Below are 23,972 nucleotides of genomic sequence, written 5' to 3'. Positions count from 1 at the left end.
CCTATAAATAAAAATAAAATTTCAGATGAGATTTCTTAAATGTATTGCTGTTAATACAAATGAAGGCAAATATTTTACAAGAAATCCTAAATAAATAGAAAAAAATGTTTTAAGGGTACATTTCTTAAGACATTCTAAGTTTATTTTATTTATAATGTAGGAGCTTTTAGAAATGTTTCCTTTTAGAACATCATGTTAAATGACTGTTTCATGAGATTATAGAAATTTGTCGTTTTAGGACATCATGTTAAATTACTTTTATGACATTATAGAAATTTGTCCTTTTAGGACGTCATGCTAAATGACTGTTTTATGAGATAATAATTGTTCTGATTTTGTGGTTATGTTTTTTCTTTAGTGCTCTTGGCACACATCTTATATCACTTTATTCCAGTCAATATTCTTTTAACATCGGTGCATTAGAAATGCTTAAGTTAATAAAGTCTCTCATCCTAGCATCCATTATTATTATTTTAAATGGAGAATTAGTCCATGCTATCTGCTGTCAAATCGGTTTTAAGTTAAGCAGTACACTGCCAGCAATTGTCAGCTGTAAGGACTGCATGGGCCTCTGCTTATTCCCTTGTGTTTCTGAAACAATGTGTTGATTTTGGGCAAAAGGAGGATATGTTTTACTGTGTGACCACAACTTGAACTTGCATGCTAGTATTTTCATTCTGTATATGGTCCGGGGAGATGACAAGATGCATTTGCAAATCTGGTTCAGCTGAATTAATGTAGGTTTGTTTACAAGTTGTTATTACGATGAAATTTGGAGAACATGCTGGTGAAAAGTGGTGTGACTGTCACATATAAGCTGCCGCTGTACAGTTTAATGTTTGACCAAAATATTCCATATGACTGATACCCCATGTGTACTAGGTATACAAAACATGACATTCTTGATAAATGTACATATTACTAGACTACCTGTTCCTACATTTTTAAACAATATTCAACATATTTGATAATATCCTTTACTGGGATGGCTTGAGAAATTGACATGTAGATCTACCAATAATCAGATATGTGATTTGAAGTGACCCTTGTCAATTCTCATTTTTCTGATAAAGATGATTCTCCTATTGTCAAGTTTCATATGTATAGTGTGTGCTCTCTGTCATCCTATATACTTCAGACCTTATCTGCTATTTGTTCCAAAACAATGAGTTTGCCTTCCACTTTCTAAGAATTATGTGTGTTTATGGTAATGCAACTTTCATGTATTCTGGAAATCTTTGTCATGATAATCTTATGATCACAGATCGTTGACAATATCATAAGGAAAGCTATTATAGTACAAATGCTGAATTCAGTCACTGTGCTGGGCTCTTCAATGACCAAGTTAAACAGCGTCAGACTAATCGTTAAATGTGTGGCTGCAATGACTAGTTTTTTTACTCAGTGAGTGCCTTTCATTTACATCTGAGCAATACACACTCATATCAGTGAAGATCGACAGTGACTATTTAAACAAGTTGTCAGACCACTCCATTATTCTACAGTTAAAGCTAATTACTTTTGATTTAGCTGTTTACCTCCCTTTACTAAATATTTCTTACCAGTCATTCCTTTGGAGACCACAGAACAGTCGTAATGAGGATTTAGCCTTAATTAGTAAGTGTGCTTTGGAATAATGTGATGGATTTTCATATGTGTAATGCTTCTCAGATCAAACTGGCATTTCAAAAATACATACTTAGTGTGTCAGTGTTTTGTGTTCATGCCCCCCTCACCCTTTTTTTCATCTTTTGTCATGACAATACCTACAATAATCAAAACTAAATATGAACAGACTTAGCAAAATATAACATACCCTGGAAATCTTTTGCTTGGAGTTTAACACTGTTGATAGTGCTTTTATTTACTTATTTATTATTAATTCATTTATCATTTGTTGACCGAGAAAGAGGATGGGTCAAAGTACCCTTTCAGCCATGATCTGACCAGACAGGCAAATACAACAGAGATAATAACAGGTCATTACACAGAAGCTATACAGATGCAAAAAAATGCATTACAATTCAGTTCAACGCAAACATTTTGAGAAAAACAATGTTCAAGCACAGAATAAAAAAATCAATGAACAAGAGAGGCAAAGAAACTAAACAAAGAGAGACAGAGTCAAAAATGTTTGATTTCACCAGCCTATGGTGTGGATTGCCAGATCAACCAAGGTGAAGATCATCTATTTATGCTCTGCTAAGTCCATTTCCCCATGAAGCTCAGCAGATGTTTTATTCCCTATGCAGTGTCTCCACATATCTGAACCATGGGTTTAATTTTTTTTATTCTGTTTTTGTCTACCCCTTCCATGAAGGCCATGCTTCTCTGTTTCAGCCACTTCTGGCATCAACTTCCTTAACTCTTGTATTCTGGGTCTCCCCACTTCTTCCAGCTCTTTTTGGTATTACCTTTTACAGCTACGATCAAGATAAAAAATAACTGTTTATCCCCCCTCCTTTCTGCGTCATTCATTCCAGCCATCTCAATGACGCCATTCATCACTGGGTCTACCCGCTCCTCCTTCCCCCATGACCTTTCTGAGTTAGCTGGGGCCATCTGGATGTTAAGGGCATCCTGAGGGGTGGTGTCAGCAACTGCTTCTCCTGCTGTTATTTCCCTGCCCCCATCCCTGTGTTCTTCAACAATATCCACAGGCTACTCCACTATGTGCACCACACCTCCCTTCAGAGAATGCCTTTGAATGCCCACCCCATGGATACAAACGCCCATCCCACCCTGACAGTACCACAGCTGTCAAAGCTACTAATCAAACCTGGGTCACCTGGGCTGTAATTAGGGCTATGTCATGGTGCTGACTGATTCAAAAATAGCTGCTCAGATTTTGTTCTACCAAACACTCCAGATTAAAGAAAAATAGAAAAGAAAAGGAAATTCCATCCGCAGAATGAATAGTTTAGGTTTTTCATTTCCTTATGTTCTGCACAGTACCAATACCTCAGTATTGCTCTATGCATTAAGAAACTTGGTATGCTCTACAAACACAAACATTTTCTTAAAAACTCCACCAAAGCCACTCTAGCCACACACACCTCCTTCCTTCATTCTTACATGGGCCACTATCCTTACCAACCTACAAGCTTCAGTTAAAGTCAAACTTGAAACATGCTGCAACAAAGCCGTTATATTTTCCACCAATAAACATTATACACATCATTGTCGTGTCCTCAAAAATTCAACCACAATATCTTACATAAACCCCCTGGCTACAGAACATTATGCTCCATTCTACTCACCCAAACAGACCCCCTTCTTTCATATGATATACTACTGCTCTGCACCTACAAACGTCACAAAGCTATTGGATACAGCTTCTACAGTTGCCAAAAAACAGAATACTCTTCCGTAGGCCATTAAATGTGTAACCAAGGATCCTTCCAAAAGTGTGACTTTTAGTAATATTACTGCAAATATAAAAAGTATAATCACACTGCAGTTTGTAAATATTGGTTTCTTCTTTCTCTCTGTGTATAATATTGTAAATAATTGAAATGTATACTTCTTAGATGTCTAACTCAGTGTGTTGCTATAATATTCTCTGTTAACTACAGCTTTTCTCCCTGGGCCTTCACCAAAAATGTTTTTTTTTTTAAATGCAGTCAGACCTTCCTGGTAAATAAATAAATAAACTTTGCAATTTCTTATATGCCAAAAATTATCTGATGGGGACTACCATGCTGGTCAGTGTGTCTTGCTTAAGTTCCCATAATGTGACATGATGCATATGTAATAAGTCAGATTGATTACTACTGCATTTATTCATAATAAAAGACTCACATTTTCTGTTCAAGCAATACGTATATATGTAACAAGTCTGATGGGTTAATTCTGCATTTTATTATAAAAGAAAGTTACATTTAATTTTTCAGGAATATGGCATAATACATATGCAACAAATCAGAAGGGTTATTTCTACATTTATACAGTTATTTCTTCATTTATTTATGGTGAAAGAGTCGCATTTCATATCCCAGGAATATGACATGGACACAAATAAAAGTCTAGTCTACTTATCGGATCATGAAAATGAAAAGATTCTCACACACATACATATATAAAAACATAAATAATTAAATAAATAAATCAGATTGGTTATTTCAACATTTATTTATAATGACATTGTTACAGTTTATGTTCCATGAGTATGATGTATAATAAATCAGATGGGTTATTTCGGTATTTATTCATAATGAGAGCATTCTGATTCACAGTCCATTTATAGCAGCTGGATGGGTGTTTCATTTTCACCGACTTGCTCTGTGTTGACTAAATTGCAAAAAGCCTTTTGCAGTACATTCAAGTTTTAACCAAAGTAGCTAAATTGTATGGTTTTGTTAGATAAATCAGAAATGTACCTGTTGCCAGTTAATGTTATCTTTTACACAAGTCGTAATTACGTTGCAGGTCTAGTAACTCTGCTCATTCAGTTGTGACTGGAAACTGACATTTTAATGACACAGTAAGACAGTTTGTTGTAGCTTGTAATATTCCATACCGTCTTTACTTTTCTACAACTGCATCAAATCACAGCAACACTTCACTTGCCAAAAAAAATGACAGCAGGACACTTTGTTTGTGAAGTATAATCAACACAAAAGAACTTAATAATTCTGTTCCTTTCATTTGTTGTTCTTTCACATTTGCCCTCTACCCCTCATCCTTTCTCCCACAACCATCTTCTTATTTTAATTAATAAAATTAACACAAAATAAACAAAACATGCTGGAGGGATAGGTTCCTGACCCAGAGACTCCCCAGACTGGAATATTGCCCCCATACATGTGTCAAGCAGTGCCTCTCTTCTTTGGATCAAGAGGAACCTTGGTGGGAGGATGGGAGAAAGGAAATTCACCCCATCGATCACGTCCAGTCGCCCAGGTCCAGGGGGTCAAATATATCATCCTTTACCATTTTCTTGTTTTCCACAGCACCCATATTGTCACAAACAGTACCCCATTTATCAGTATCACATATCTTTATTTTATCATACTTTCCATACAATATTACACTTACATACACACACATTTAAATCTATCTTGCTTTTAAACTTTCTCAAAATTCATTATTCTTTTTGCAATCCAAAAAACAATGTTTTGTTTTTTTCTTCTTCACTACAGTCGACACATTTTCATTGCTCCATCACTTTAAATTTCATATTCCATTTCACTGGTAACTTGTCTAATAAAACTCTCTGCAATAAATAAATAAATAAATTACAAAATAAATAGCCTAGGTTCATAGGTGTTTACTAGGGTAATGACCTCAAGGGCCTTCCTAAGCCTAGCCAAGCATTCCAAATCCCTGAGAAGTTCTGGCACCCTTGATAAGTGTAAACAGTGACTTGGGAGATGAACCATGGCACCCTTGATAAGTGTAAACAGAGACTTGGGAGATGAACCATTTACAGGCTGACTGTGTCCATTACAAGTATAGGTGCCAAACCAGTGGTGAATTTCCTGTTCCCCATCCAATTGTCCAAGTTACATTTGAATTGGGTTAGGGAGGAATTCTGATTCACATGGATGGGCAACCTGTTCCAGAGAAAAGGTAGTCTCTGGGATACATACAGTACCTGTCTCTCCAGCAGGTCCTATTTATATCACAAACAAGGTTTAAGTCTTTAGAACAGGTAATTCTGGTGCTGGTTGTTTTGTGGATACGCAGGAGGTCCATCAGAGTGGTATCTGACCATACCTTGTTGCCAGGCACAAATCTCCCCTCAACAGCCTGTAGGAGACAGAATACTTAGGGCCTTGAGGCAGTCTGCATAGGACATGTTACTTGCACCCTGTATTCTTTTAGTGAGGAACCTCCATGGATGTTCTAATTGTTAGGTATTCCTGGTTAGATACATACCAAATGGGATATAGTACTCAGTGATAGGTCTGATGAACGCCGAATACAGTGGAACAATGACTTACTTGGACCTAGATGCCATACCTTTGTTTATAAGTTGCATAACATATAATGGTCTCCTCACTACTGTAGACATGTGGTGGACAAAGGCTAGATTACTGTCTATGTGTGTGTGCCCAAGTCCCTGATTACTGGGTCAACACTTAGAGGTATGTTGTCAATATCATAGTTACTGGTGTGGATGACCTGCTGAAGATTATTATTATGCATTTCTTGGCATTTAGTTTTCTTCCATGGCTCTGGCACCAGTTGTTTGTCTGTGTCAGCCCTTGCTGGAGAACATCTGTGTCATTGGATGATTCAATGTCAGCAATTTAAGATGGCATCTATCCTTCATTCTCTTGCTTTTTACTTATTTTCCTAAATAAGAGGAACCTCCTCTTTCTTTCAGAAAAATATTTGTCTGTGAAATATAATTTTTTTCTTTTTCTCTATCCTTTTCTTATATCTGAATTTTTTTTTTCTTTTTTCGGCTTTTCCCGGTTAGGGGTCGCCACAGCGGAACTCCAGTCTGCTAATGATCGGTAGTGGATTTTTAAGTACCGGGTTACCAGCCCTGACGCACAACCTTTAACGAAGGCATGCCCCATTCACGTATGCCTCCACAAAGAAGACGCTCTAGCTGAGAATCGAACGGGACAACGTCTTGCTATGAGGCGACAATGCTACCGCAGCACCACCTTTCTTATATCTGAATAAAAATGAAAAAAGCAGCTTGCTGCAAAGTACTCCACAAGAAGTCAGTTTTATTACTCCCAAACAAGTTAAGTAAGCACTTTCGTCTTACTACATTGAGTAAAACTTCATCAGACAAACTGACACTTTGAATCCATAGTCCTAAATACCAATACAAACTTAGTCACGTGTTTAAATCAATTAAAGGATTAAAGAGCTCCCACTGCATTGGTGGTGCTGCGGTAGCGTTGTCGCCTCACAGTTGGACGTTGCCCGTTCGATTCTCAGTTAGAGCGTCTTCTGTGTGGCGACATGCATGAATGGGCGTTCCTTCATTGAAGGTTGTGCGTTAGGCCCAGCAAGCCAGCACGTAAAAATCTACTGCCAATCATTAGTGGACCAGAGTTCCGCTGTGGCGACCCCTAACCGGGAAAAGCCGGAAGACACAAACAAAGGATTAAAGAGCTCACACCTAAAATTACACATTATAAAAACACAGAATATTAAATTCATCAGTAAGAATTCAATGTCAACATATTGTTTGCGAAGAAACATTCTTAAAAGAAACTGTGTTTGAAGTAGACTTTGTTTTAACATTCAAAAACATTAAAGTAAACAAAAACATTCAAAGTAAAGAGGTCCTATACGGCAACCTAACCAAATAAACTGTGCATGCAGAGTAACATATGGGTTCTCTCTAACAAACAATTTGTTAAAAAAAATATTTTTAAAGACTTGATCTTGATGCATAAAGTGAATCTAGTGATGTTAACAAAGATTTATAAACATATACAAATGTTTGCAACTATTAATATAACATAAGGTAAGATAAATTATCTCTGAAGGCTCCTGTACTTTAGCACACAGGCTAAAGCACTGAAGTTCAACTCAAAAGGTTTAACAGTGAATTTATCCCTATCTTAGAACATAGGCCCCACTTGAATGATCCACAGACCACTAGCGTTGACCATACACGTTCAGAAAAACCTGATTCATTCAAAACCACATTTATGTCAACATACAGTCTTGATGCTCCTACTATAAGACAGATTATTTTTAAAAACTGGAATTTATTAGTGTCAGACATGGACCTGGCCCCTATTGTGGAGTCAACCCCTAAGATCACCTATAGGAGAGGAGCTAACTTCAAAAACCTATTGGAGAGAGTAAAACCTTATTTAACCAGAACTACTGGCATGTACAAGTGTGAAAGTTGTCCGTATTGCAGATATATGGAAGTGGGCCAGACATTCACTGTCAGGGGTAAAAAATAGTTCATTAATAGAAGGTATAATTTTTTTCTCCAAGAGTATAGTCTATTTGGCAAGTTGTAGACTCTGTCCTTGTTTCTACGTGGGTAAGACGGATTGCAGACTCAGGGACAGAGTCTATGAGCATGTGTACAGTATTAAGAAATCCAGAATGGAGGCACTCTGGCAAAACACGTACAGGAGCATCCCCAGCACAGCTTTTGTTTCCAGATTATCAACCAAGTAGAACACGACCCTAGGGGAGGGCCTTTCAATTTGATGTTAGAAATCAGTGAACTTTTGTGGCAAATAAGGGTAATTGCTAACAGCCCACCAGGCTTGAATGACATGAGTTCTTTAGCCTGTGTACTAATCCCTTCAGGGATAATGTATCTTATCTTATGTTATATTAATAGTTGCAAACATTTGTATATATTTGTTATAAATCTTTGTTAACAGCACTAGATTCACTTTATGCATCAAGATCAAGTCTTTAAAAAGATTTTTTTTTAACAAATTGTTTATTAGGAAGAACCCATATGTTACTTTGCATGCACAGTTTATTTGTGTTAGGTTGCCGTATAGGACCTCTTTACTTTGAATGTTTTTGTTTAATTTAATGCTTTTGAATTTTTTTTATTGTTTTAAAGTCTACTTTAAACACAGTTTCTTTTAAGAATGTTTCTTGGCAAGCAATATGTTGGCATTGAGTTCTTACTGACGAATTTAATATTCTGTGTTTTAATAATGTGTAATTTTAGGTGTGAGCTCTTTGATTTAAACATGTGACTAAGTTTGTATTGGTATTTAGGACTATTTATTTATTTATTTTACATTTGTTGACCGGGCTAGTCCAACTGGATACATGTCCATTTTCAGTAGAGGCCCAAGGAGTTAAGCTCCAAAGCTAGGACAATGCAATTAACACAACATCTTAGGATACATGAGATAGATAAAAGCTATTTACAGTATGTATAACAGGTTATCACCGTAAAATTTACAGCGCAGAATACAGGCATAATAAAGGATGCAAGTACAATGTATAGTTTACAATGCAGAAATACAGGCATAATAAAGGAATGCAAATACAATCAAGGTATTCAAGAGATAATTAGTAACATAGTTTAATAAGGAAGGAGTTGCTTTTAATGCGTTAATGGGTTTGGAAGATCAGAGTATATAAAGACAGACTAGTCAGGTTTAGAGCATGGGCATAACCAATGAGTTTTGAGGAATACTTTCAATTTGTTTTTGAAACAGAGTAGTGAAGGAAGTGTGGATAGTTCAATTGGAAGGAGGTTCCAGGCTTTTCCAACTATATTAAAAAAAGGGAGTCACCAGCTTTATTGTTTGTTTTAGTTGTATGTACTAGACGTTTCTGAGAAGACCTTAAGGATTCCAGGTTTTTATAGGCAGTGATTAGTGTGGAAAGAATAGGTGTTTTGGATGGTTTGTAAAGAGTGTTGTGGGCTATAGTTAGCTGATGAAATTTAATTAGATTTTGTAGTTCAAGCCATCCTAGCTGCTTTAAATTAAGGCAGTGATGGTTTCTAAATGGGTTGCCTGTTGCAAATCTGGCAATATTATTGTAGGACATTTCCAATTTGTTAAGATTATTTTTTGATAGGTTAGTAAAAATAGGTGAGGCATAGAGAATTGAAGAGATAAGATGAGTGTGTGCTATTGTGGTTCAAGCTGAAGGTAGGAGAAAGGATTTTATCCTATAGAGAGAGCCTAGCTTTTTGTTGACAGTTTTTATGGTATTGTTAATATGGATATCAAAGTTCAGATTATTGTCAATGGTGACTTAGTTTGGTGGATGGTTCAGGAGATATAATGGTTTTATTGGTAGAGTTAACTGAGAAATCTAATGGGGGGGATTTCTTAGCAGGAGAGAAAAGAAGGAGTTTAGTCTTTTTGGGATTTAGGAAAAGGCATCTATGTGTGAACCACTGCTCAACTGTGTTAAATACTTGTTGAGTAAGATAGAGAAGTTCAGAGGAGGAGGGGGCTGAGCATATCAGTGTAGAGTCATCCGCATATTGTATGCATGTAGCTTGGGGGATGGCAAGGTGGATGTCATTGATGAATATGGAAAAAAGTAGAGGTCCAAGGATGAACCCTTGTGGGACTCCTAGGTTGACAGGCAGGTGGGTAGAGAGAGACTTGTGCCATAGTACGGCCTGTTGTCTTTTATCCAGGTAAGACTGGAACCATTTTATGGAGGATGTATCTAGTGACAAGGATTTCAGTATAGTCATGAGAATTTGGTGATTTACCATGTCAAAAGCTTTAGACAGGTCAATGAATAGGGCTGAAGAGAGTTTGTTAAGGTTGCGGTTGTTGTTGATACAGTCTGTGAAGGAAAGAAGGGCAGTAGTAGTGCTATGTGAAGGTCTAAAACCATGTTGACAGTTGACTAGTAGGTTATTTTGTATTAGATGGTCAAGCAATTGTTTGTGGATACATTTTTCCATGATCTTTGCTAGAGGTGAGAGGAGGGCAATGGGGCAGTAATTGGAGAGTTCAGTGGATTGTCCTCCTTTGTGGAGGGGGATAATATAGAAAATTTTCCATAAACTGGGGATATAACTTTCAGTAGTAGTTTTGTTGATCAGAATAGAAATGGGATAGGCACTATGGATTCAAAGTGTTAGTCTGATGAAGTTTTACTCAACGTAGTTAGACAAAAGCACTTACTTAACTTGTTTGGGAGTAAAACTGACTTCTTGTGGATTTCTTTGCAGCCAGCGGCTTTTCTCATTTTTATTGAGTTTTAAACATTTTACTAGTTTGTTTGTGCGCTTTTCTTTATCTGTTTTTCTGCTTCCCTAACTTTGTCACTACCTTGTTCTATCTTTTTCACAATTCACTAAAATTTCTTTATATTTCATCTTATTTTTTTTTTATTTTTCTTTCCATTTCTAAATATTTTTATATTACTGCTTTTACACTACCCACAGTGTACAGTTTTGTAAAAAATTGTCTGACTGTCATATATTTCCATAATATCTCTCTCTTATTTCTTCATCCTTTTTAAACTCTGCAGTTAATCCCATTATCCCTTTTCTGTCCTTTATTCTTTTGCAGTTTTCCCCTATTCTAGTCCATACTGCTCTATGATCTGAAAACTCTGCCATCTCTACTCTCCCCATTATTTCTTTCATGATTTTGGAGTACATTATATAATCAATTTCAGTCTTAAAAACTCCCCTTTATATGGTTATAGGTTCATAGGTGTGTACTAGGCTAATGGCTCTGGAGCCTTTACAAGTCTAGCCCATAGGATTACCCTGGCATCGTGCCACCTGACCTTAGGTCCCAGTGCCACTGTCGAGTAGAGCCACTGGAGTGATCCCCAGACTGAATTTTTTATTTCCCATCCACTCATCAAGATTTCTCTTGAAGAGGGTCAGTGAAGTGCTCTGCTTGATATGTATGGGAAGTCTACTCCACAGCATGGGCAGTCTCTGGGTTATGAACCTGTCCCTCCAGCTTGCTCTGTTGATTGTGGTAATGAGGTTGAGGTCGCTGTAGCGTGTAGTGTGGAGGGATTGGGATTTCTTTAGATGTAGCATTTCTAACAGGGCTGGGTCAGACATGGCTTTGCAAGTCAAGCAGACATCGCCTCTAAGTAGGCAACATGAGAGAGAATAGATGGAGTTTTTTTTAGTCTGTCCATATAGGACAAGTGTTTAAGGCCTAGGATCCTCTTTGTGAGCTACTTTTGTGGCCTCTCCTGTTGTTGCAGGTGTCTAGTGAGGTACATGCCAAATGGTGCATTGTACTCTATGATTGGCCTAATGAGGGAAAAGTAGAGGGAGACAATGACCTCTTTCTTCCTGGATGCAAAACCCTTAGTAATAAGATGTGCCACATAGCAACAACAGCAAAGTCCTTCTATCAGCCTGTGTTCCCAGATCTCTTATGATGCCTTCTGTATTCAGTGGACTACCACCGATGTGGTAATTCATGGGAACCGGGTTTTTCCCAAAGGGGATGACGACACATTTTTTGGCATTGAGCTTAAGGCCATGGTTCTGACACCAGTCGTTGGTCTCAGTGAGGCCTTTCTGTAGGATGTCAACATCACTTGGGGAGTTAATTATGGCTCCCAACTTTCATTCGTCTGCAAACTTTGCAAGCCAGAGTCCATTTGTGTTGGCCTGGACTTCAGAGAAGTAGATACCAAACAGAAGAGGACAAAGGACCGAACCCTGTGGGACTCCACTCATGACTGGTCGGCAGTCTGACTTGGAGTCAGCTACTTTCACACTGTGGGTTCTGTGAGCCAGTTTGCAACCTACCTAGTGATACAGTGGTTGATGCCTAGCTTAGTGAGTTTTTCTAGGATTCCTGAGTGGGGAATGGTATCAAAGGCCTTGGCCAGATCGAGGTAGGCTGTATGAACAACCTTGCCTTCATCCACAGTTCTGGCAACTGACTCAAAAAAGTTGACCAGGTTGAGCAGGCATGATCTACCCTTCACAAAACCAAACTGTGTGGGATCCAGAGTTTGGAGATTCTCTATATCCTTGTTAATTAGGTCCATGATGATGTGTTCCATAGCTTTGCATATCAGACTTGTCAGGCTAATGGGACGATAGTTCACAGAGTCTGTAGTCACACCTCCTTTGTAGACAGGGATGACTGTAGCAGTGCACCACTCAGTAGGGAGAAAGCCTGAGGTGAGGCTGTGATTGAACAGGGCACACAGGTGAGGGGCCAGTTCACTCTGCAGTTCATATCGAACACAGCCAGGGATATTGTCAGTTCCCCCAGAAGCTGCATTCTTGGCCTTGGACAGTGCTATTTTAACCTGTGCAGCAGTAATACTGGGTGTCTGGAAATCTACTGGTATGGTGATTAGTCCTTTGGGGGGGGGGCAGGGGTAAAATTGGCACTGAATCTGTGGGCCAGTATATTGGCAATATCCGCTGGCTCGGTATAGGAGGTGCCACTGTGCAACAGCTCCGAGCAAATCTGGATATTGCCATGGAGATTCTTTACATAACTATAGAAGGCCCTGTGGTTGTCTTTACTATCTGCTGCAATTCTGTTATCATAGCTAGCTTTAGAAGATTTCAGGAGGGATCTCAACTTTTTGTTGAGGTTAATAAGGGAGTTTTTCCAGTCTTGGGACTTCACCTTATTTCACATCAGTTTACTCCTTCTGTTGTAGAGTTTGTTTATGGCAGGGACCACCAGATTAGCTTCCATTTTTTTGGAAGACAGCGTCTTGATTCTATTGGGTATGGAGAGATCCATGCATTTGTGTACGTGTTCATACAAGGCATTAGTGTATGATTCAGCAGTCATGCAGCTGTTCTCCAATTGCATGGGTGCCGTGAAGTTAGCCACCTCTGTTTTTAGTTACCCAAAGTTAGCTTTGGAGAAGTTTTTCATGGTGGTTACCTTTGCAGGGTGGGGTGGGGATTTCCAAGGTGATTAGTTTGTGGTCAGATCTAACCATGGAGGAGTTGACTACTGGTATAGAGCAACGATCGTCCATGTTAGTAATGACCAGATCAATGATGTTGCTACCTCTAGTGGGGGTAAGAATGAGCTGGTCCAGGGCAATGGAATTAATGAATTCCAGGAAATGTTGGGCAAGTGTATTAGTAGATGAGTAGTTTTCCCAGTTAATGGAGGGGTAGCTGAAGTCACCCAGTATGAGAGTGTTAGACTGGACCCTAATATTCTCCAGGGTGCTTAGGAACATGGACTGTGAGTCTTGGGTCATGGTTGGAGACCTATAGCAGGCTATGACCTGATTTGCTGTCTTACCCAGTGTTAGCTGCACCTAAAGTATCTCTGATGCGTTATGTTGGGCTACCAGTCCAGAGGTGTGCACATCCTTTATGAATATGGAAACACCACTGCCTTTGGAACTTAGGTCCAAATTCTGGGGCCAAAAGGTGTAGAATGAGTTATAGCCTGGTAGTGCAGGGGTGCTTTCTGCTGCATTGAACCAGGTCTCTGTTACAGCACAAATGTCAATGTTCTTCCATGTTAAGGAGTGCTTCAAACGAGTGCATTTTGAGATTTAGACTTCTAGCGTTGAGCAGCATGACCTTCAGATTGCATTTGTTTGTAGCTGTTACGGTGGTGATTTGGTCTTTGCAACACTGCCTATAAAAAAGGCACTATAGGGGTGGAAAAGAGCCTTGGCCAGTATCTGGAAGCCCAGCGGTGACAGATACAGGCCATCTCTGGCAAAGCATCGAGGTCTGTCAATTGTGTCATCCCAGGCAGACAGATACTGGATCCCCTTAGAATGACACCAGAAACTTAGCCAGTTGTTGAAATCAATCATTTTCTGCTTGTACTGTGGTATCATTCTAGGTGATGGTAGGAGGCTGCTCAGGGCTAGGGTCATACCTGCCTGGGCTACATAATCCCAGAGCTCCTCCATGTCTCTTTTCATGTAGTCCAGGGAGGTACATTTCAGGTCATTCACACCCACATGTACAATGACAGAGTCATATTTGTACCTGTTGTTGAGGGACCTGAGTGCGTGCATTATGTGGTGGATCCTGGCACCTGACAGGCAGCTGACTTACTTTCTCCTTATTCAACCTAGTGAGTGGGACATCTGTGTGCCTCACTATCAAGTCACCTATGACTAGTGTGTTGGGCATGCTGTTTTGCCTTAGGGGCTTTGGTTGAGTGGCACACTGTTTATGATATTTATGTGTCTCGTGATTAGTGTTGCGTTGTGGTGATCGAGTGCATTTCTGCCTTGGAGGTCTCTGCTGTTTGGGTAGATTTTTATTGAGAGCCTCTGAGAAGGTGTGTGTGTGGTTTGTGTTTTTATGTGACAGCAGTGCTGGGGTGTGTTCCGGAGGGCTGTGTGTTCCATGTGGTGTGGTGCAAGTGTTGACCTTCTCCTCTTGACCAGCTACTCCGGTCTTGGCTGGAGAGTGCGTGGCTTCCATTTTGGATATAGAAGTGCATCTCTCACAAGTTTGAATGTTGGAAGGTAAGAGGAGAGGGTTGTTGGTGTACATCAGCCAATTGCTACACTGCCTCAGGACGCCCAAGTTCACCAGGTTAATAGGAGAAAGCACAGGGAACTGACCTTTAGACATACCTGGAGGGATGGGCATTAATAATAAGTACTGGAGCTGTTTCCTTGAACGTTTAGTACTGGTAGCACTTTTTTGCGCTACAATAATTGCTATAAGAAGTCTGATAAAGTGCTAGACTAATAAGCTAGCCATTTTTTAATTCTTTCGTACTTTTAAACCTCCATATTTTACTAATTCCCTTAACATCTTAATAACTGGTGTCACTTTCCATTTTCTTTTCTCAGGTTACAATTAAACTAACTGGCATATTTACTAACACAATTTTTTTTCATTTCTTCAAACAACTGTTTTTCCCCCCATCATACCAACACATGCATAAATCACTACTAATCTTAAAACATATTGTCTTATTCTCATATCACATAACACTACCCTTCCTGGTACTACTGCTGTTACATCTAAAAGTTTTATTTCTTCATTTTTTATACGCATTCTTACTCCAGAACAGGCCTCATTTCCTACCGACCAAACAACTTGTTCACACTCCCATACAGACCGCATTCTTTCTTTTACTTCTGTGTTACAGCTGGAATCTAGCAAGCAAAAGCCAGCTGTTTTTTTGTTTTTTTTTTTAATAGCAGTTCACCATCACCAAATCTCGTACATAGTTTCTACTCATATTTACTGTAAAATCCCTGTATCATACCTTTCCTTTTTGTGTTTTACTTCTAGATCTTATTTTTCTTTTCTTCCTTCTAAGTCTCCCACCAACTGATTTTTCAGTATCTTGCTCACCTCCTGTCTTCATTTCACCCTCTTCTTCACCTTCACCTTCTAAAACTGCAAATCTGTTCTCTTCCTGAATATTAATAATGTTGATATGAACTGTTATTTTTCTCTAACTACCGCTTCATTTTTTAACCTTTCTTCACCTTCCTCTTCCCTGTACCACCTTCTCTTTCAGCATCTTCTCTAGTAATATGTTCTACTGTTTGTCTTTCTTCTGAGCTTTCCTATTTGTCTACTCTTTCCTTTTCTAATATGGGGCACTCAAACCAGACCAAATTCTTCACATTTTCTACAAAAGGGCTTGTAGTTTTTGTTTTCTTCTTTATGCCCCATCTCTTCAAATTGGCCACACCTTCCCTTATTACAGTCTTGTACTAAATGATTGTCATCCCAACAGACATCACACGGTTTGGATTGGTCCCATTACCTAACAAATCCTCCCTTACCATTCACATTTATTATGTTTGAAATATGTTGAATTCATTCATACCGAAGATCCATTGTTACCCACACTTCCCAAACCTCACTCCGTACATTTATTTACCACATATTTTTAACCATGTACTTTATTACAAAAGGAAAGAAAAAGAACCGTTTTAACTAATGCTCATCTCTATATGAAGTTCGAAATTGTACATTTATTTTCATTTTTAGTTGTAGTCCCTGAAATAAAGTCTTTATACTGTGCTACTGTATTTCTTTTTTTCAGTCTCGGTCACAACTTTTTCCAGCTAAAGCTTTCAAATGTCACTTCACAAAAATGTTCTCCCAAATGAATTAATGCTTGTGTCATCAATGTTAAAACCTAGTGGCAATACAATACTATCCATAATGTCATACCTGCTCACATTGCCACCATGTTTACTTTTTATTCTTATAGGTTCATAGGTGTGTACTAGACTAATGGCCCTGGAGCCTTTACAAGCCTAGCCCATAGGATTACCCTGACATTGTGCCACCCGACCTTAGTTCCTAGTGCCTCTGTTGAGTACAGCTGCTGGAGGGATCTTCTTAACACTCCTTTGTGGCTGTTAAGAAAATGCAAATGATTGCCCCTTCTAAGTGCCTTCCTCCATTCTTGCCTGCCTTGCTGAATCTGTATCAAAACCCCTGTTGCAAAATAAGTCCTTAAAACTGGCCACTCCACCAGCTAAGAATACCCCCACCATTTTCCCTTCAGCAGTTGCTGCTTGTATCTCCAACCTCTCACTTTCTTCTTCCTGTAACACTCTCTCCATCAGTCCGTCTTGCTTCCTCCCCTTCCTTTGGCTCTCCCTTATTCATCAAATCTACTAGCATTTGTGTCTCCAGTCCTCCAATGCCCAATTCTTTATTTCATCTCCTTTTCCTTCCTTCAGTAAAGTAAGTTTCCTCCTGTTCCTCTGTCCAGCTCTGCTGAAGTCTCCTCAATCTTGGAATTCCTGGAGCTGCAGTAGTGTTCCTCCAGCGGCATCTCCAAAGAGTGCTTCACTTCCTCTCCTCCAAACAGCAAAGGAAGATACGTGCACTGTCCAAATTTCCCCTAGTCAATATGAATACCACCTTGAGTCCCCCCTAAAAAGAGGACATTGGCCACGTGGGACTAACCCCATCAACAAAGCGTAAATAAAAATATTATTTCTCTGCATGTTATGCACAAATCTGTATGGCACATGCTTGTTTAAATAAATAGTTATAGAAATATTTTTGCCTCCATAATCCAAGTGTTTCTGCATTATATGCAGAAAAAAATGTACTCAGTTGACAAAGCGTATGTCTGGCCGGGTCCTTGCTATACAGTCTTTATTACTTTGTACCCTCTCTCTCTCTCTCTCTCTCTCTCTCTCTGTTTCTTTACCCTTACATGTTATGGACGTCCAGCAGCAGTGCAGCCATGTTTGTTTTATTAGGCCTTCTTTGGTGAATTAGTCAATCATTTATGGATCACTTTTCTTCAGCTAATATTTATGGCACAGAAATGATTTATTTAATGTATATGTATTTGTTGTCTGGAGTACAGCACTGATCCACATGGAAAAGTGTACAGTAAACTACACAGTAGGCCAGATTAATTATCTTCTACACCAAGTATACACTAAAGGTATACCACTCAGTGAATAGACAGCACAAAAAATGTGGTAAGTTGTTCTTGAATGCAGATTGTATACACAGTGTAGGCGGTCATGAATCTGTCTAATTGTCTTACAACATATTGCTTCTGTGGTGCTATCCTACAGTGTAATGCACTCTCTCTAAGAAACCAAGCATTCTTTCTTTCTGTGTTGCAAGGGCATACCTCTCAATCTCTCAGCATAAGAATGCCAAAGTCCAAAATAAGAAGATGGAGACAACACACAAAATCATGGAAAGATTTTGAATATTGCTCTTTTTACAGTTAGAAAATTTTGAGCATAATAGGTTTTGCATTAACATTCATTTTATAAAGAATATGGAGTCTGAAACTGAAATATCTGTTTAGTGATTTCAGACTTCAATAACTTGCTAAAAACATATATTTTATGAGAACCAGAGAAAATTTAAGAGGAAAAGAAATTCTGCAAGATTCTGGACAGTTGAGAGATATGTAAAAGTCCTATCATAGCATGTGGAATGGATGCATACATGAACACCATAGAAGTGAAAAAAACTCAGTATAGTAAGTGATTTCAGAACAATGTACTCTCCAAATGCAATATTCCTAAACTTCAGTTCCTAGGAAGCAACGTAAGTAGATAAAAGAAAGAATATCAAATAAGAACCAAATGTGTGTTTCACTAATCCAAGTAAAATATACCACATTGTCATCTACTGGCAAATACAGTAATGGCACACAAATGACAAAGTAAAATGAGTTTACATCTCACATTACAGGTAAGTCAAAGAGAAAAGAACTCCACTGCCACAACAATATCTATTTTTTTATAAAATGGGAAGAATTAACTTCTAGTATGTTTCGTGTTTATTTTATTTCTGCTTAATTGGTTAGTTTTTTTGTACCCTTTACATGAACAACCCCCTGCAAGATCTACTATATCAATGTTCATAGGTTCATAGGTTAGTACTAGGCTAACTGCATATGGGCATTTTTTTTTAAGCCTAGCCTTACCCCATGTCAGAATTAATTCTGTACCTTGTGTTTCTAAAAGCAAAAGTAAAACATTCGTAAACCATCAGTTAATGGATAACTCTTGATAAGAAAACAAATTTACAAAGGACTACACACACACACACACACACACACACACACACACACACACACCTCTAAATTGAGTTTTTCCCCTAGATATATGAAATCCAGAAACAAAACAGGGAAAAACACGATGAGAAACAAAGGCACACCTGCCCTAAGAAGATAAAGACCTCAGCTGGGTGTCTGACTCATATTCCCAAAAAATATTTTTTTTCTTCTGGAGAAAAATTAATCAAATGTTGAAACTTGTAGCTGCTTTGATAATTAAAGATACATACACACGCATTACATATATTTCAAAACAATAACCGGATAGCAATTTGGCTTGCTCTTTGAAAATTTTGTGGATTCAAAAACCCAATCAGTAAACATTGTTTATTCTATTTTGAGGCAAATAACGGGTAAATTGGTCATTTCTTTCCTGAAAGGCAGCAACTACAGACTTCATAAAGTACTCTTAGAAAACATTTACAATGACAAATGTAATCAAACGTATATCAGACTGAATTAGCTTAATACCTACATTTTGTATACATCCTGTACCTGTTAAATTTTGACAATAACTCAAATGTCAGTGCATTATTTGTGGTAACTGTGGAAAGAGTTGTTGTTGTGTCTTTCGGCTTTTCCCGGTTAGGGGGCGCCACAGCGGAACTCCGATCCGCTAATGATCGGTAGTTGATTTTTACGTGCAGAGTTACCAGCCGTGACGCACAACCTTCAACGAAGGTACGCCCATTCACGCATGTCTCCACGCAGAAGACGCTCTAGCTGAAAATAGAACCGGACAGCATTTTACTATGAGGCGACAACGCTACCGCAGCAGCACCACCACCGCGGGTTAACAGTGGAAAGAGTACAGGAGTAAAATAAATGTATATATTTTTTATTTTACAGTAGATGCAGTTCTCCAAATACACACACACATATATATATATATATATATATATATATATATATATATATACATATATATATACATACACACACACACACTTGAAAATGACTGTGGCTGTAACTACTAAAAATCTATGATCAAGAAAGCAGCAACAATATTTGCCAGGAAAAAAACATGCAATCTGACAGTGTGGTAAGATGTTATTCAAAACCAACTAAAGGTTTTGCTCTTATATAGAGATTTTAATAAACAGTAAACCATTCTCTTCTTTAGCAGTTTTTTTGTAAATGGAAAACCACAAAATACTAATTTACTAGCAAAATATCAGCATAGTTTTCTGTCACTATCAAAGAGTTAATCATTTCCTTTGCCTTGGTTTGGTATTCAGTATTTCAAGTTTTATGTACAAACTCCTATTTGCGTAGCAGTATTTTTGCCTTGGCTGTCATATCTGATGGACTACCTTCACTTCACCAAGCTCACCCACTCAATTACAAAAGACAAAATAGTAAGTAAATACTAAATGCCTTAAATGTGGCACCACTTCAAATGTAAATTATCTGTAGACATAAATCTTACGGTTCACTGCAATTTGGCTACCTGCAGCAACGGGAAGGAACTTACACTGTTTTGTATTCAGCCTGCTTTAACACCACTAACACAAATGCCTTGCAACACAATTTCAGTGTGCCCGTTGTCTTTTTCCATCCTGATGTGTCCGCGACAGAGAATCCCTTTACAAGTCTCATGCAAGTGTTTTGATTCAGTGTGCCCTGCCATTGATCTGCATTTAATACTAAAGCACTGCTCTCAACTGAAACAAGGACAAACCTAATCAGAATGTAGGGGACATATCCAGACACAATCAGGGACACTTTTTTTAAAATGTTAGGACTATTAAGTTTGACATGTTGACAGAATATGAGTGTGAATTAATATATAATTTCGAAAATAAAAGAAGTATACCTTCTAATTAGTGTCATTACAGTATTTACTTCGATATAATTCACCACTTTTCTTCAAAGGTCACCATTTTACAAGGGATTAAGAGGAAAAGAACTAAAGCTGGAGTCAAACTCAGGTACGTCCCTGAAGGTTAGGGACGGTTGAGATGTAATTCCCAACAACTACTTGTGAAAAAAACACACTATGAACATCTATCTATAGGTGCGTGAGATACGAAGGTAGAACTGTGGATTTTTTAACAAATTATGTGCTTAGTTCTGCATGAAGATCAGCTTCTGTTTCTAAAGAAAATATAATGAAATGCAATGCATGTGCTCACTTGCATGAAGATCAGCATCTGTTTCTAAGGAAAATATAATAAAATGCAATGCCTGTGCTCACTTGGCGCAGACAGCAAGGGGTCGTTATTTAAATATTATTTTACTCCAGCAGTTCCACAATTGAAAAGTAAAATAACGTCAAAAATAAAGATCTTTAATAAAAAAAAATCAAATTACAAGCATGGAAAATAATCAATATCTGGAGTAGTAATTCCATAGCAACGTTTTTTTTTTTTTTGCTTCTTTGGAAATATAGTATAGTATCAACACGTATAGTGGTTTATTGGTGCATACTGCAAAGTAACAGTAGTGGGAGACAAATTATTATACTGTATTTTCCCCCACGGTAATTCTGTAATGTTAGATTCTGAACTCAAAGTACACAGTCAGGTAGCCCGTTACAAAAGCATACAATGACAATAAACACATTTGAAAGTTGCACCCAGACCTCCTCTTTGCATACAAAAATTCGCTGACAAAGATTTACCTAGCAAGTATGGCACAGCCCCACTTGCTGGATGTGACGTCACACATAGGTATTACTTTACCTTTTAGTTTAAAACGGGGTGCAGAATTTACGTCGGTACACTTACCAGGCAGAGCACTTTGTACTTGTTGGATTTGCGCTCTTTCTTCTTGGCTGCCTTTTCACGCTCAGACTCGCTGGATAACAGCACGCACGCAGCGTTCTGCCTTTCCGTATCGCTGCCGGTGGCATTGCTTTCGGCACGTGCGTTTGACATGGTTTCTCCAGTAATGTGTCATCCAAGGAAAATTTTCTGAGTGCGTCCGTCCCGCTCCAGCAGAAGGTTATAACAGCAGCCTGTGCTGACCCACAGAGGAGCCGCCTCTGCATGTGTCCTCACTTCCCTGCTTGGCTCGCGAGCAGCTGTGCGGAAGAAAAACTAAAGGATATTTGGAAAATAGGGGGGTTACCACTACAGGGCACCCACAGTGAAGCTTAAACAAACCCATCAGCAGTTGCAGTTGAACGAGGTGATGAATCACGTCGATTAGCGTAGCTATCAACAGTTCATCTCCTTTAAATTACTCGAACCAGCTTAGACAAGGCATTTTTTAACGATAATTTGAAAATAAGCCGGTTAGTACAGTTAAACTAGTGAGCCACTCCTAATGACTAATGTCAAACTAAAGTTGCTATCTTGCCCTAGGAGCCAACATTAGTTTCCTTAGAACTAAAATAAAATCAGCTGTAGCTCATCTCCCTGTTGTACATGCCTGGTAAGAAAACAAGGTAACTAAACCTTAACCCAGTGATAGCGCTTTCTCTGATTTTGGCCCTCAGATTTTGTCTTGCTTCTCCGTCTCCTACATATACGTTGCTCTTATTAAATGTCAGACCAGTTTATGAGCAGATACTTTTTAATAATATGGGTAAAATAAGCGTATACAAACGTTAACTACCCCCTAACATGGCTTTCAACCAATCGGGGACAAATCCAGAAATAATCGAGGAGTCATCCATAGCCAGGGTTACCACCTGTCCCACTTTAGAGGGGAATCCTCTTTAGACGGTTGTGTGAGTGAAAAAAAAAAAAAAAAAATGGCAAATGTCCTGAGATATTAACATATTTCTATATTATAATATATATATAAAAAATAAAACAGTTGCTGAAACACCTAAATAAATATTATAAAAAAAAATAGAATAAAACAGAATAAGCATTTAGAATAAGTGTTTAAGGCAAAACAGTTAGATTCTGTCTTATTCCTTGGCATGTTTGCACTGCATTGTTTTACTTGTAAAATCTAACGCTTGTACAATTTGAAAAGGTTGCATGGTGTTTCTAGCCATAGCTCTCAAGTACCTCTTACTAGCGCAGTAAATCTGGACAAAGCCCAAAGAAAACCCAAAAAGGGACTGGCATAGTGGTTAATGTGTTTAGCTAACGTACACATGGTACAGGGTTTGATTCTCACATCATGTAATTGGGTAGGCTTAAAATGCCCCACAAAGGCAGTTACGCTACTACTACTCTATAAACCTGTATATATGTGGAAAGTTGCTCGGTGATCATCTTTAATTCTTGGAGGTTGAGAGGTATGGCTGTGTACCAAAGCTAAATCCAAATCCCTATGATAAAGCAGTTTGCCTCCTGGAAGGTCAGTGAGTGTCCCACTTATAACACAGAGAAGTTGTACTGTCATCATCAGGCTGTGTGCATGTGTTGGGGGTAGTTTAATATATGAAATGATTGCCAAGCTAAAGCTCCATATCCTTGATCCTTACAATCTGGGTACTGCACAGCATCAGGTCAAGTGATTTGTAGTAAGCAAACAATAATGCTTGAGGCTGAGTGTTATTGGGAGAATAACATCTACTAGGTTTGTGAGGCCAGCGGAGGGCGTCTACATCCTGACAGGGTGTTATTGCCCAACAACATCCAACCTTGAAGGCATTATTGTATTTAAACAATGATATATCTCTTAATTGTTTCATATTTGCTTTTTTAATAGTATATATATTTTTATAGTTTTGATATAAAAATAGTTTCTCTAGCTAATGTTTCAAAGTTGTAACAGATGTAATTGTTGGCTATGGTATATTACAACCAAAGTTATGTAAGTATTTAATGTCAACACAGACACACAGCAAGTCGCACAGATACACATGCAGGGACAGGCAGACGAAGTGTAATACACATATATACAGGTGCCTACACACAGATATCCATGAAACGCGCACAGCACACACACACACACGTGTGCACAATTACAGCTACTTTTTTCATCCTCCCATTTCTTGATTATGTATATACTGTATACAGAAGTAAAGATATAGTGCATATACTAAATAACAGGGCAGTTGGCTCCATGACATAAACTGATAAAGCCCTAACTGTGACCCAGGTAATCTGAGATCAAACAGGAGCCTGCGAGCTGGAGGGGCCTACATGGGAGAACAGGAGTAAG

At 38.4% G+C, this 23,972-nt stretch overlaps 1 protein-coding gene across 1 annotated transcript in view; it reads right to left on the bottom strand.

Moving 5' to 3' along the window:
* The window catches only part of ENPP1 (ectonucleotide pyrophosphatase/phosphodiesterase 1), a 1,288,649-nt gene extending 1,266,278 nt beyond the window's left edge, over nucleotides 1–22,371 (bottom strand). Inside the window, exon 1 of the mRNA XM_044063702.1 lies at nucleotides 21,632–22,371. Coding sequence (XP_043919637.1) covers nucleotides 21,632–21,781 — 150 coding nt within the window. The 5' untranslated portion in view covers nucleotides 21,782–22,371. The remainder of the gene's footprint in view (nucleotides 1–21,631) is intronic.
* Between the last annotated feature and the right edge of the window lie 1,601 nt (nucleotides 22,372–23,972).

This window comes from Protopterus annectens, chromosome 1.part0 (genome assembly GCF_019279795.1).
Source record: "Protopterus annectens isolate FY-2018-M chromosome 1.part0, PAN1.0, whole genome shotgun sequence".
NCBI lineage: Eukaryota > Metazoa > Chordata > Ceratodontiformes > Protopteridae > Protopterus > Protopterus annectens.
This window is presented reverse-complemented; position numbering and strand designations above follow the sequence as displayed.